Below are 13324 nucleotides of genomic sequence, written 5' to 3'. Positions count from 1 at the left end.
AGGCGGGACAATTCTCAGAGAAATAAAGTAGCCTGAGATAAGAGACCTGCTGGTGCCTCAAGTGAGGCACAAGTGAGGGAAGGAACGCAGTCTGAGAGGTCATCTGAAGGCTAAGGTTCCCGATAGACCAGCCAGTGCTTCAAATACTTACTGAGCATGTTCTGGACAGAAAGGATTTGATCTGAGTAAAAGTTCACCTTCCTGCCCTCTTGGAACTTACTTTCCAGTCAGGGAGACAAACATGAATAGATAAGTAGGTATGTGGCAAAAGGTCATAGATAAAGAAAAAGACAGCACGGTGAGAAGGGGTGGGGGCAGCAAAGGGCTCAGTAAAGGAATGAGTATTGGAGAAGAACAGCAAGTGTGAAGGCCCTGAGGCAGGAGTGTTCTAGGAGAGTTCAAAGATCAGTGGGAAAGCCAAGGTGACTGGAGAGGGATGAGGTCTGATCATACAGGGACTTGTAGGCTTCAGGCTTCCTTGGTGGCTAAGACAGTAAAGAATCTGTCCTCGATGCAGGAGACCTAGGTTCAATCCCTGGGTTGGAAAGATTCCCTGGAAGGGAACGGCTACCCACTCCAGTATTCTTGCCTGGAGAATTCCATGAACAGAGGAGCCTGGCATGCTACGGTCCCTGAGGTCGCAAAGAGTCGGACATGACTGAGCGACTACAACTTTGTCTTTCAGGCTGCCAGGAGGCCATCATGACTGGCAAGTTGTGCAGAGTAAGGGCTTTTTTGTGTTTTAAAAGCTGGCTTCAGCAGCTGTGTTGAGAAGCAGCAATAAAAAGTTGAGGGTGGAAGCAGGGAGATGAGTTGGGTGGCTGTTACAGGATGCAGGCATAGATGGTGGTGACTTGGCCCAAGAGATTAAAGGCACAGTTGGTGGTAAGGACCGAGGTCACTTCAGTCATTCCATGAGGATTGTGACCTCTTTTTTATTTGGTGGTGGTTTCTAATATTTATTTTTCTGGTTATAAAAGTAGTACATGAAGAGCACTGGATTGGGAGAGGTTATGGATCAATTCTGCAGGAATTAGGTTACTTTCTTAGAACCTGTATTTCCTCATCTGGAAAGCAGGATAAGAAGCCTGGAGCGTTGTAATCTCTTACTCCATACTCTTCAGGGCTGATGAAGCTGGTTTCTGCTGGGTTGGAGGGGATTGGAAGTTTTGTGCTAAATAGGATAGGGGGCCTCTGAAGGGTTTAAAGCCAGGAAGTAACTTCATCAGGTTTGCATTTTGGAAAGCTCCCCCTGAGATCACAGTAGATGAACAGTGGGAGGAGGCAGACCAGGGGAGTGGAAACAGAAGGTCTGAACAGGGTATTGGAGGTGGGGTGGGGTGCTGGGGCAGATTCTGGAGATTTCTAATGGATTCATCCAGCCTTGGACCCAAACAGATCCCAGAACCTAGCCTGGGGGACCCTAAAGACTAAGCTGACTCCCAGAGACAAGTCAGTGTCAAGGGCAGTGATGGTCAGACGACTTTAGAATCTTGCCTGCTTCCAAGATGACAGTTGGATTTCATGTGTTTTTATTGGACATTTCCTAGAGCTTGGGGTTTAAACACAAGACTTTGGCTGAGGTTGGAAGGTGGGACCTGACAGGTACTTCTTGTATCACCTGGAGTTTTTTCTCCCAGGAATTGGTCTTTATCCTGAACTTAAGAAACAAATTCATCAACAGCTTAAAAAGAAAGAACAAAGACTGGTGTTTATAATAATACAGATAATAGCACGCAGGGCAAGTCATCCTTTTAAACTCAACCCAGCATGGTGTCCACAGGACAGTTCAGCATTCCTGTTCCGAGAGACAGGGTGGAGGTCCTGTAACCTCCATACCTGTTTGTGTCTGGCCCTTAGGAGGTGCCAGATGCAGTAGTGTTAATAAGGTGATCACTCTCAGAAAGTGTGACACAGAGGTGAGAAAACTTGAGGCAGAGCCTAGCCCGTCCTTGTCTCCCGGCTCCTGGTCCCCTCTGCTCTGGGGTCCCAGAGAGGTAGGCACCCCTGACTGACCGTGCCCCCACCCCTGCAGAAGCGGTACCGTGCTGTGTACGACTACAGTGCTGCCGACGAGGACGAGGTCTCCTTCCAAGATGGGGACACCATTGTCAACGTGCAGCAGATCGACGACGGCTGGATGTACGGGACCGTGGAGCGCACCGGTGACACGGGGATGCTGCCAGCCAACTACGTGGAGGCCATCTGAGCCCGCCGGGCACCGCCCGCCCCATCCGTCTTCAGTGCATTCCACAGCATCGCGTCTGTCCTGGGCGTGACCTGTCCACCCTTCGGTGTCTCTGTTTTTTAAATTCTGCGACAGCTTGTTTTTCCTCCCCCTCTTCCAGCTTCTTTTGCCAACCGAAGCCTTGTTCTGCCACTTTCGCGGCTCCCCTTCTGGCAGGTTTTCCCCTTGACCAACTTCTTGGTTTTCTCTCTGGATGGAACACGTGTGAACCGCTCTGTGGGAGGCCAAGGCCTGTGGGGACGGTCTGGGTGGGTGACCTGTTGGCTCCCAGGCCTCTGCCTTCTCTCTTTTCTGCCCCCTCAGCCCCTCCTACCCACCTCCTCATACATCCAAACATTCCAGGACTGGAGTGAGCCCCAGACCCCCAGGACTCCCAGAGGAGGGGCTCCACACATTCCCAGGAGTGGGACCCCGCTGTCCGTGCCCTGGGATGGGGATGGGGGTGGGGAGGGTGCTCCTGTTGTGCCAGTGAGATGGGCTCTGCCTCTGCTTCTCAGAGATGGGGCTGCCGGCCCTCCGAGAGGGCCCCTCACCACCCTCTTCCGGCTCAAGGTTGACAGAGGCGGGTAAAGTTCCTGCTTTGGTATTCATTCATCCTTCCCCACATGGTTCCTTTTCACACTGTGATTTCACTCTCCTGCTCAACCGGGCCTGGTATGGGCAAGGAGCTGGAAGCTCAGCTTGGGTCCGGGTCTCACCTTTCTGCTTTAGGGACAGCTGCAGGAAAGAGGGGAACGGGGTGTTCTCTTTGCAGCCCTTTTCTCTCCCTCCCACTGAGTCTCCGGGGTCCCTGGCTTGCCTCCTCCTGAAAGATGGGGCAAGGAAGCCTCGGGCCTCTCGGCCGTGCAGCCCAGCCCCTGAGACCTGGTTAGACGGGCTGATCCTCCTGGGAAGGCAGCTTGGGGCCTTCCATGGCCTCCCCCTATCCCACACCACCTGATCTGACCCCAGGGGGACTGGACTGTGCGAAGCCGAAGCCACAGCCCGCTCTATATCTCCACAACTTCCCTGAAGGGGAAGCAGTGGGTGTCTGCAGATGTCTGTGATGGGCGAGTGTGAGTGCGAGCGTGAGAGAAGCAGGCAGGGTGCGGGCTTTCTGGAGGGTATACAGAGGGGAGGTCCTTGAGGGAGAGAAATTCCTTCTGTTTTCTTTGGAATGAGAATCCCTCCTTTCCTTCTATCCCTGAATGGAGGAAGCTCACCACCCCCCCTTTCCAAAGTGCAGAAGTGAGGAGGGGGTGTGTACTTGGTGGGGGCTGATATTGGGGCCTGTAGCTTGCTGGCGGAGCGGGGAGAGGAAAGACTTCATGACTCCAGGCAGATACTTTTCCCCCATCTCTGTGTCCTGGGCTGTAGAATAGGGAGCTGGGGGACCTGTGTCACCTACGCAGTGTTCTCCCCTCTTCTGCCCACTCCCAGCCCCCTCCCCTGCCCCCAGCTCGCTCATTTACCTAAGGCCTCCTTGAAGTAAAGGGAGAGGGTCCCAGGGCTTATAAAACTGGAAGTGCAGACCCAGGTTGAGGAAGGGAAAGATGGTGCTATCTCCAAGTCCCTTCTTCACTCGTGGGTGGCTATGACCACCCTTGCCTGATTTTATTCATCTCTGGGCTTTCCTGTCACCCTTCTGGGTCTCCCCCTCCCATCTTTACCCCAAGTCCACTGACTCAGGCCCTACGGTTGATATCTTTGCATCCTTGTGCCTTGCAGGAGAGGGAGGGGCCTGCAGGCATGTTTAACATCTAGTCCTCACTGCTTGTGAGTTGACTTGGGAATATTTACCCCAGATCAGAGGCTTGAGCCTCTGCCTGACCAATCCCTTTCCCTCCTTGGCCACAGCCATGGTGAGGGCGGGTGGAGAGTCTTATATTGGGCAGTGTGGGGGATGACGGAAGCAGAGAAGGAACAATTTTGGGAGCCGTGGGCAGATGCTAGTCCATTCTATTTCCTCTTAATCTCAAAGCACAATGTGGATTCTGGAACCAAAGGTCAGAGAGACATATCCTGTTGGAGAACCTGTGGTTGGCAGAGAAGTGAGAGGCTGGGAGGAGGGCTGGGGAGCAACAAGTAGCCTGTTTTCATTCAGCCTAATTTTTCTTCCAAAACAAGGCAAGCCAGCCACTGGAATCTTGCTGCCAACCCTTGGTTCCTTCCATCCTAAAAATAGGGGACCTTTTCTTACACACCCCCAGAGAGAGGAGGGACTATCACACTGGTGCTGAGGGACCTAGGGGCTGCTGAGAGTCCTTATTCCTTTCCACAATCATCCATCCCTAGCAGAGCACAGAACCTGAGGGCTGGGCCGAGTCCCTGGTTTTTCCTACAGTTCACAGAGGGTTTTTTTTTGTTTTTGTTTTTTGCCAATCTAATCCCAGGAAAGAAGATGCAACAAAGCTAGAATGTGAATATAACTTTAGCGGACCAATAATAAAATGCAAGAAGCCCAGTGCTGAGAAAAGTGAATTCTCTCAATATTGCTTCCTGTTTTCTTCCTCATGTCCCTCCAGGGAAAACTACTTTATTGCTTAATTTCTGCCTTTTCCCCCTCACATATGCACTTTTGGGCCTTTTTTTTTTAATAGCTGGAAAAAAAAAATACCACCCCACAAACCTGTATTTAAAAAGAAATAGAAATGATCACGTGAAATTTGCCTCTGTCCAAACATTTCATCTGTGTGTGTGTGTGCGTGCGTGTGTGTGTGTGTGAAGCCGTCCGTTCATCTTTTTATATGGGGTGGTCGTCTTTTCTTGGTCTGTTTTGGTCCCCTCCCTCGTGGGCTTGTGCTTGGGATCAAATCTTTCTGGCCTGTTATGATTCTGAACATTTGACTTGGACCACAAGTGAATCTTTCTCCTGGTGACTCAAATAAAAGTATAATTTTTACCTGCGGACTTGGCTTGCTCTCTCTGGTCCTGAGGTGGTGTGTATGTGTGTGTCCTGTCTCCTTGGGGGCATTTTAGACACACTTTTTTCCCCTTTGACTTTATGAACAGCCTTATAAAAGAAGTAACTGCTTGATATCCATCTTACAGATGGGGTTCCCTGAAGCCCAGAAAGGCAGTGGTTTGGTGGGAGTCACACCAGCTAGTGGCAGGACTGGAGGTCTTAGGACCCCAATGTGATGCTCCTGGCTTCCTGCCATGACCTTGACAGGAGCCTGGCACCCACACGCTTTGCCTCCCGGTATCTCCCAGGCTCAGTTCTTTGCTCCAGGTGCGTTGGGTCTGAACTTAGACAAGGTCAGGCAGCCCGCCTCCCCTTTTCTGCCGGGTTGGGAAAAGGAGGTGGCAGAGAAGGAATCCAGATCCTTTGTCCACAGGTCGGGGCCACCAGCCAGCCTCTTGCTGCAGCCTTGTGGAGAGGGGTGTTCTTCACTCCAGGTACAGAATTCAGGCTTCCCCTGGATTCAGAATAGCTGCAGGGTGGAGAGGAAAAGGGCTTTCCCCAAAATGAGAGCCTTTGTGATCAGGAGATGACACGGCTGCTCTGAGCAGCTGAGGCAGCGCTGGGTGGGATAATTACAGATGGTACTGACACCTGCTCCCCCTCTGACACCACGGGCGGCTTAATGTGTCCCCAGTAGCAGGCAATGAGTTGGCAAATCTTGCCTCCATTGGCCTGCCTCCTGTTTGCTACAGAGCTGTAGCCCCCTCTCCCCAGGAGGCTTCATTCATTCCCCTTTTCGGGACAGTCTGCTTGGGAGGGAACCAGTGCCAAGTCTCCACTCCCAACTCACAGGAAGCTCTTGCCCTGCCTCCCTGTGCAAACCCACGCGAGAAGTTTCCTGACTCCCTTCTAAAGCAGCCTAAGTTCCTGAGGCTTAGCATGACAAAGGGGCTGCTGCTGCCCTCGTCCTGTGCCCCTCAAAGGATCTAGTTAGGGTGGAGCCAAGGGCACTAGGCCTCAGAGGTGTCACAGGGAATTTGCTTTTGTTTTTTTAATTTAATAGGAAATAAGGCAAAAGGCATAATAAAAACAAGGCATAACTACCCACCACCCAGCTTAACTATGAAACATCAATTCTCCTTTCCCCTCAGAAAAAGCCACTTGAAAAATATGAAAAAGTTATATATGTACAACTGAATCACTTTGCTATACAGCAGAAATTAACACAAATTTGTGAATCAACTCTACTTCAATAAGAAAAGTCACTTGAGTTGCATTTCTAAACACTTAACTGCATGGGGAATGCGCCTGACCCAGAGTTCTGTAGTGCCCTCTCTGGGTATAACACTGCAATGAGCTCTGAGGAGGATATAAGAGAGGATAAGGATGTGGGAAATGACCATAAAGAGATAAGGAAAGGTTCAAGGAGAGGCCTCTGATGCTCACACTGTAATAGGAAGGATCTGTGCAAAATGTTGCAAGCTGAGAAGCGCAGGTGGGCCTGAGGGGGGATTTCAGATTACCAGGGTGGGCCAGTCTGGGGCGAGAGAAGAATGTGGATTCCGGAGTGGACAAGCCTAATTTTGAATTGGTCTCTGGCCTTTCCAATGAAACATTAGGCAGGTTACTGATCATCTCTGAGCCTCATCTATAAAAGACTTGCAGGGAGTGCAATATCTGACATAATATAGGAATCCCGTAAGTCTCAGCTCCATCCCCCTGAGATGCCATCTGAAACACACGTAAGACCTTTGTCCTTGTCCCTCCATAACCTGACTCTACAACGTGCCAATGGCCCACCCAGCCCCCAACCATCATTTTGAGTTCCTTTGCCAAGGATTCATGAGAGGAAAAAGTAAGAAGAAAAGCATTCAGGAGATATTCCTTGGGCACCTGGATACAGGTCAGATCTCTTCCCTACTTCCATAATATTCAGACTCCATTTAGATACAAAGGGTAGGATTGGGTTCCTGGAGAGAAATTGAGCCTCTTCATTTCTGCCTGGTCTAAATCGAGCAGTTCCTTGGTTACCCGCTCCCAAGCTTTCTGATTGGTTGGCGAAGGAAGGGGGCGCGGGGGCGGGTAGTAAGCTGCCGATGGAGCCGCAGTATCCCTTAGTCTCAGGCACTGGGAGGGGGAGGGGGAAAGGAGGGCTAAGCTGTAGAGGGAAGGGGGAGCCATTTCTCTCCACTGGCTGCAGTCTCCGTGCTCACATTTCCCCGGAATCCAAAGGCGTCCTCGGCCAAGGACTCCACAATGCTGGATATTTTCATCCTGATGTTCTTTGCCATCATAGGCCTGGTCATTCTGTCCTACATTATCTATCTGCTCTAGGGACCCGAAACGGCGGCGTGGAGCCCACAGCTCAGGGGGGAAGGATGAAGCTGACTGGCCGAGCATCCTGCTTGCTGACGCACCGGTAGATTTTTTTTTCTGGTCATTATTTCGGGTATTGATTCAAAAACAAAATTACAAGGGATCTTGTTTTCCTATTTTTTTTTCTCAGATGTATTGATGTAGCATTTCCCAGACCACTCTGAAAAGAATAAGAAATGCCAACTTCTTTCTTTAAGACCTAATTTAAAATAATGATTTTTAAAATAAAAATAAAGCCCACAATCAAAGGATTTTTTAGGTAGAATGGGTTGGGAGTGGTGTGCATGGTGGGAGGGACTATTATTTCCTAGTTTTTTCTTCAAGTTAGGTGCTCAAACTCCACTTTCTCCATTTTCTCCTGGTAATTAAAGGTTAAAAACATCTTTATATGTCAGTAGAGTGGCTTACAATTATGCTTGCATAATTGCATTAATTAACTAGTAACTCATTCTAACTTGAGGATGAGATAGCAAATGAAATTTACTTGGGAGTGGGATTTGGGGGAGATGTCAAGTCTTCCCCGACTCTGGGGTTTGGCGGAGAGAGGAACTCCCAATGTCAGGAGCTGATTCCTTTGTATTCCCATCTGAGCCTTGCTTTTTCTGGGTTTCCCACAGCTCCTGGATTCCAGTCCAACAAGAGGCCTCTTATCGACAGTAATCCTGCTGCCCAGCAGACCTCTTCTAAAGCTTTCCGGATATGGTTAACCCCTGTCAAGCAAGGGGCTTTTTAGAGTTCAGAGGCAGAAGCACTCAGCTGGGACATCAGGAATTCACAGGCATGGCTGGCAACTGCAGCGTGCATTTAAGCTGTAGATGGAGGATGTTGAGAAAGAGCTAAAATGTAGACTCATTAAAGTTACCATGGAGAACTGCTCAAAAATTTATTTGATAGCCTTCCCTTAGGTCTTAATTGCAACTTCATATTAAGCTAAATTATGTTTTCTTGCTCACATGAAGGGTGTCCCTTTTAAGTCCAAGAGCATGTTGTCTATCTTCATCTATGAAGTAGTTGCTTTATCACTCACTGTCTTTAAAGATTGCACAATCTGGGTTTGTGCGGTTTCCGTGTCTCACTCTGTAGAAGGAACTTGTCATTTGAGTTTCTAAGATTTATCTTCCCCACTCCATGCCCCTTGGGCTCCAGCTTCTCATTTAAAGAGAGCAACAGTTATACAGTCATTCTTTCTGCATACCTGAATTATAAATTATTGAAACAAAATGGCTACACGTGTTATTTGGGAAAAACTTTTCTCTTACCCTCAAATAAATGTGTTTTTTTGTTTCTTTTTTGTATTGCCAAATGTTCTCTTTCTCAAAAAACAAAAGCAAAAAACTTTTAACATTTCTCTGTCCAAGTAGGGTTGAAGAAACCATATATTTGAGGGTCCAGAGTAGAGTTGGGCCCCAAATCTGTGGTATCTATTTCTTTGAAAAATCTGTCATGATTGTTCTACATTTGATTTTTCTTTCTGGCTTATAAATGAACAAGGAGAGAGATTAGCCTAATAGTTTTATTTATAACATTATGTTCAATTTCCACGTTTTAAAAAGAAAATCGAGGAAGTATAATATACGTCACAACATCTGGCCAAGAAAAAACACTGTTCTAGGAACTTGTCTAAGCAACAAATTATGTGATCTTCAATATGTCACTTAACCTTTGAAAGTCAAAGTCGCTCAGTGTCTGACTCTTTGCAACCCCATGGAGTATACAGCCCAGGCCAGAATACTGGAGTGGGTAGCCATTTTCTTCTGCAGGGGATCTTCCCAGCCCAGAGACTGAGCCCAGGTCTCCCAAATTGCCGGCAGATTCTTTACCAGCTGAGCCACCAGGGAAGCCCACTTAACCTTTGGGCTTCAGATTATTCTGATAAACAGTTGGACCGGAAAATCGTTTATGAGCTCTTCCATTTCAAAATTCTATAATTCTAGGATGGAAATTCCATCTTTGTTTGAGAATAGAATTCCCACAAAACAAACTTTTTTATAGTTTACCAGAAGTCCGCTTTTCTGCTCTCCCCAAATGACATTTTATAATGAAAACTCACCTGAAAAACTCTTTTTGGGTACCAACAGCCACATTATGAGGAGAAAATGAAAATATTTATTTACCCCAAACATATATCAGCGATAATTTGCCTAAGCTCTTTAAGGAATATTAACAAGTACAATATGGGGTGGTATGTAGCCAAATGAGGTAAGCTGAGAGATATACTAATGGGGGAAGCATGGCTCCAAACATTAATATGTTCAGAGATGATCTTCAGTTATCTGGAGTCCTTGATGTAACATTTCCCACTAAAACATTCCTCCAACTCTGGCATAACATGTGTTTCAAACTAAACTTTGTACTTCAAGTCAAGAGAGCAGCTCTAGGTCCTTTCGTAGGTAAGTAGGGCAAGTGTCAATATTTTGGAGTGGTCCAAGTTACACAGTTAATTATGGTAATGTAGATCTTCATGGTATATATATAGTCTCTAACCAGGCTCCCTCTTAAGTCTTTTATGAGGTCAAGGCTATTCAGTCTGTATCCATATCGTTTCAGTTGTGTCAGAATCCTTGCAACCCTATGGGCTGTAACCTGCCAGACTCCTCTGTCTGTGGGGATTCTCCAGGCAAGAATACTGGAGTGGGTTGCCATGCCCTTCTCCAGGGGTCTTCCCAACTCAGGGATCAAACCCGCGTCTCTTATGTCTCCTGCATTGGCAGGCAGGTTCTTTACCACGAGGGCCACCTGGGAAGGCCATACACAGTTGATATGACTAATCAATTCAGTGAAAACAGTCAGCCAATTTCAGTTATACACCAGTGATATTGGGCACAATATACAGACAGATCATATTTTCAACAACTTGCAAAATATTATGGTTTTAAAAAATAATTACATTTTGGAAGAAATTTTATGACTTTGTGCCTATATCCATGCTATGTCAGTTTATAACTTGAGTCTTCCTGTGCTCATTTCGGTAAAAGTTTTCTAAATTTCACATTTAAATTATTTGTGTATCGTCATCCTAAAATAATAAAACCCTGCAAAAATTACTTTTGTAATATAAAGTTTTCTTTAGATATAAATCTGTGCCACAGGGCAATCATGTCCTATAAAAATGGGGTTGAACATTTACTACATATCAATGCAGTAAAAACATCTCTAATGCAGATAACTTAAAAAATTAATTGGTATAAAATTGGCATAAAATTAATTGGCTAAAAATCATTATATTAATACTTGTTTTCTTGACTAAAAAAAATAAGGGGTTCAAGTGGAAAATAATGTATTTTATGTTAAGAGAAAGAACATATTTTAGGAAACAGTTAAACAATAGGAAGATATTAATAAATGTTACTAAGTTGGAACTACCTAAAACTCATTGGGTATTTTTTATAAGAAATCCAATCCAAACTTTCTGAATTTGAAACTTGGCATGACATGATTTATTAAACCTCAGAAAATTTGTCTTCTTTTAAAAGGCTTAAAATTAGCATTGTTCAAACTTTAAAATCCCTTAAAAGTATCACTTTAGGGCTTCCCTGGGAGCTCAGAGGTAAAGAATCTGCCTGCCAGTACAAGGACATGGGTTTGATCCCTGGTCCGAGAAGATCCCACGTGCCAAGGAGCAACTAGGCTTATGCGCCACAACTATTGAGCTTGTGCTCTGGAGCCTGGGAACCACAACTACTGAGCCCACACACCTCAACTACTGAAGCCCTTACACCATAAAGCCCATGCTCCACAACAGAGAAGCCACCGCAGTGAGAAGCCTGTGCACTTCAACAAAGCATGGCCCCTCACATGCTGCAACTAGAGAAAAAGCCCACTTAGGAACCAAGACCCAGCACAGCCAAAAATAAACAAAACTGAATTTTTAAAAAGCATCATTTTAACTTTACATTATCTTTTAGAAATGATAATGGCTTCCCTGGTGGCTCAGAGGTTAAAGTCTCTGCCTGAAATGCGTAAGGCTCGGGTTCGATCCCTGGGTCAGGAAGATCCCCTGGAGAAGGAAATGGCAAGCCACTCCAGTACTCTTGCCTGGAGAATCCCATGGAGGGAGGAGCCTGGTAGGCTACAGTCCATGGGGTCGCAGAGTCGGACACGACTGAGTGACTTCACTTCACTTCACTTCACTTAGAATTGAGAATTTCCCTTAATAAAGTACTTAAGCATAAAGTGGGAAAATTGTCTTTGTAAACTGTATGCTTGGCTTTATCACAGACCAAATGTTTAAGCCTAGAATGGCCTTTTCTAAGTTAGCTTTGCTTCCATATATTTTAAGTAAAAATAAAATCAAAGTCATATATAAAGGGAGAGACAGAAAAAAATCATTGACACAATTTCCATTATAAACTAAAAACAACTGCCAAGGCAGACACATTTTTTAGAAATATTTAAGAACTTCTTTGTTTTAAAAAACACTGTAAGAGGAAATTGCAGGTAATGCACAATAATCACATATTTTGTTGTTTGAAACTGGTATTAAACTATGACAACTGCAACTGTAGTATTTTAGCAGTAATTGGAAATATCAATTGCTTGGGAGTGAATTAAACAGCAAATAGTATAGAATACTGTTCTGCTTATAGATTTATTATTCAATTTGAGTTGTTGCTAATAAATGAATTTATACACAAATATTAAGCATAAAACACATATAGTATATAGCTAATTGAAGCATTATTTTGTATTAAAACATTTAGTTTTTTGATCATGGTAGAGCTATAATTAACAGCTTAAATTAAAATAAGTTCTTCCACATGAAATAATTTAAAGGAATTACATAACAAATATTTTATAATAACTATAAATGGAGTATAATCTTTAAAATTTGTGAATTATATTGTACACCTGTAATTTATATAATGTTATACATCAACTTAAAACATTTATTTTAAAATACAAAAAAAATTTTAAAGGCATTACATGCTCAGTGGTTTGCATAAAGACAAACTCTGAACAAGTTAGAAATGTTTCTAATTGTATTTTATTAACATTAATAAATAACAAATAAAATTTAGCAAATATGTATCAAAGACAGTTCACCATAAATACTTTAACAATGAATATTTTTCAATTTTGTGCACCTTTAAGAAAGCAGTGATCTTAGAAAATCTATAATTATTAATCTTTTTAAATGTAAAAAATTTTCAAGGGATAAACTTTTTTTTAAGTCTAGTTACTTGAGGAATTTTCTGGAGTTGTATTTGCTTTCTTGATGAAAAAAATGTGTTCTTAGTCCTCTGGGACTTTTTTTTTAACGTAGGAAAGATTGTCCAATACAGCTGTCTTTCGGGTCATCTTTCCTGTTAGTGATGTCTCAATAAGCCAAGGAGCATATGTCCATCACCTGATCTCTTACAGGTTTCAGAGCTGCCTGCTAGTGGAACTGGTAAAGGAGTCCTATTGCTAGTATGGTATCAAATAACGGAAGAAGTTTTTGTGCGAGCATTGTGTTTTTATCCTTTACAATATTGACATGCAAATCTGTAATCATATAATTGAGTATTATTCACTTAGGCAATTGCTATGCTATGCTAAATCACTTCAGTTGTGTCCGACTCTGTGCGACCCCATAGACGGCAGCCCACCAGGCTCCCCTGTCCCTGGGATTCTCCAGGCAAGAACACTGGAGTGGGTTGCCATTTTCCAATGCATGAAAGCGAAAGGTGAAAGTGAAGTTGCTCAGTCATGTCCGACTTAGCGACCCCATGGACTGCAGCCTACCAGGCTCCTCCATCCATGGGATTTTCCAGGCAAGAGTACTGGAGTGGGGTAGTTAGGCAATTAACTCTTGAGTAATCATCACACAAAGAGGC

General features: G+C 44.9%; 1 protein-coding gene and 1 long non-coding RNA gene across 2 annotated transcripts in view; both read left to right on the top strand.

Annotated features, from left to right (window-relative positions):
- Positions 1-5134, top strand: part of LASP1 (LIM and SH3 protein 1) — a 40411-nt gene extending 35277 nt beyond the window's left edge. Inside the window, exon 7 of the mRNA XM_086357941.1 lies at positions 2036-5134. Coding sequence (XP_086214067.1) covers positions 2036-2209 — 174 coding nt within the window. The 3' untranslated portion in view covers positions 2210-5134. The remainder of the gene's footprint in view (positions 1-2035) is intronic.
- Positions 5135-7204: 2070 nt separating this feature from the next.
- Positions 7205-8797, top strand: LOC147351735 (uncharacterized). Its single transcript, XR_015147650.1, has 2 exons — positions 7205-7551; positions 8126-8797. It is a non-coding gene; the product is annotated as an uncharacterized LOC147351735 (long non-coding RNA).
- The last annotated feature ends 4527 nt before the right edge of the window (positions 8798-13324 follow it).

The sequence above is a fragment of the Bos grunniens genome, chromosome 19 (genome assembly GCF_055505025.1).
Source record: "Bos grunniens cultivar Pamir isolate PY7600 chromosome 19, Bosgru_T2T1.0, whole genome shotgun sequence".
Taxonomy (NCBI): Eukaryota; Metazoa; Chordata; class Mammalia; order Artiodactyla; family Bovidae; genus Bos; species Bos grunniens.
This window is presented reverse-complemented; position numbering and strand designations above follow the sequence as displayed.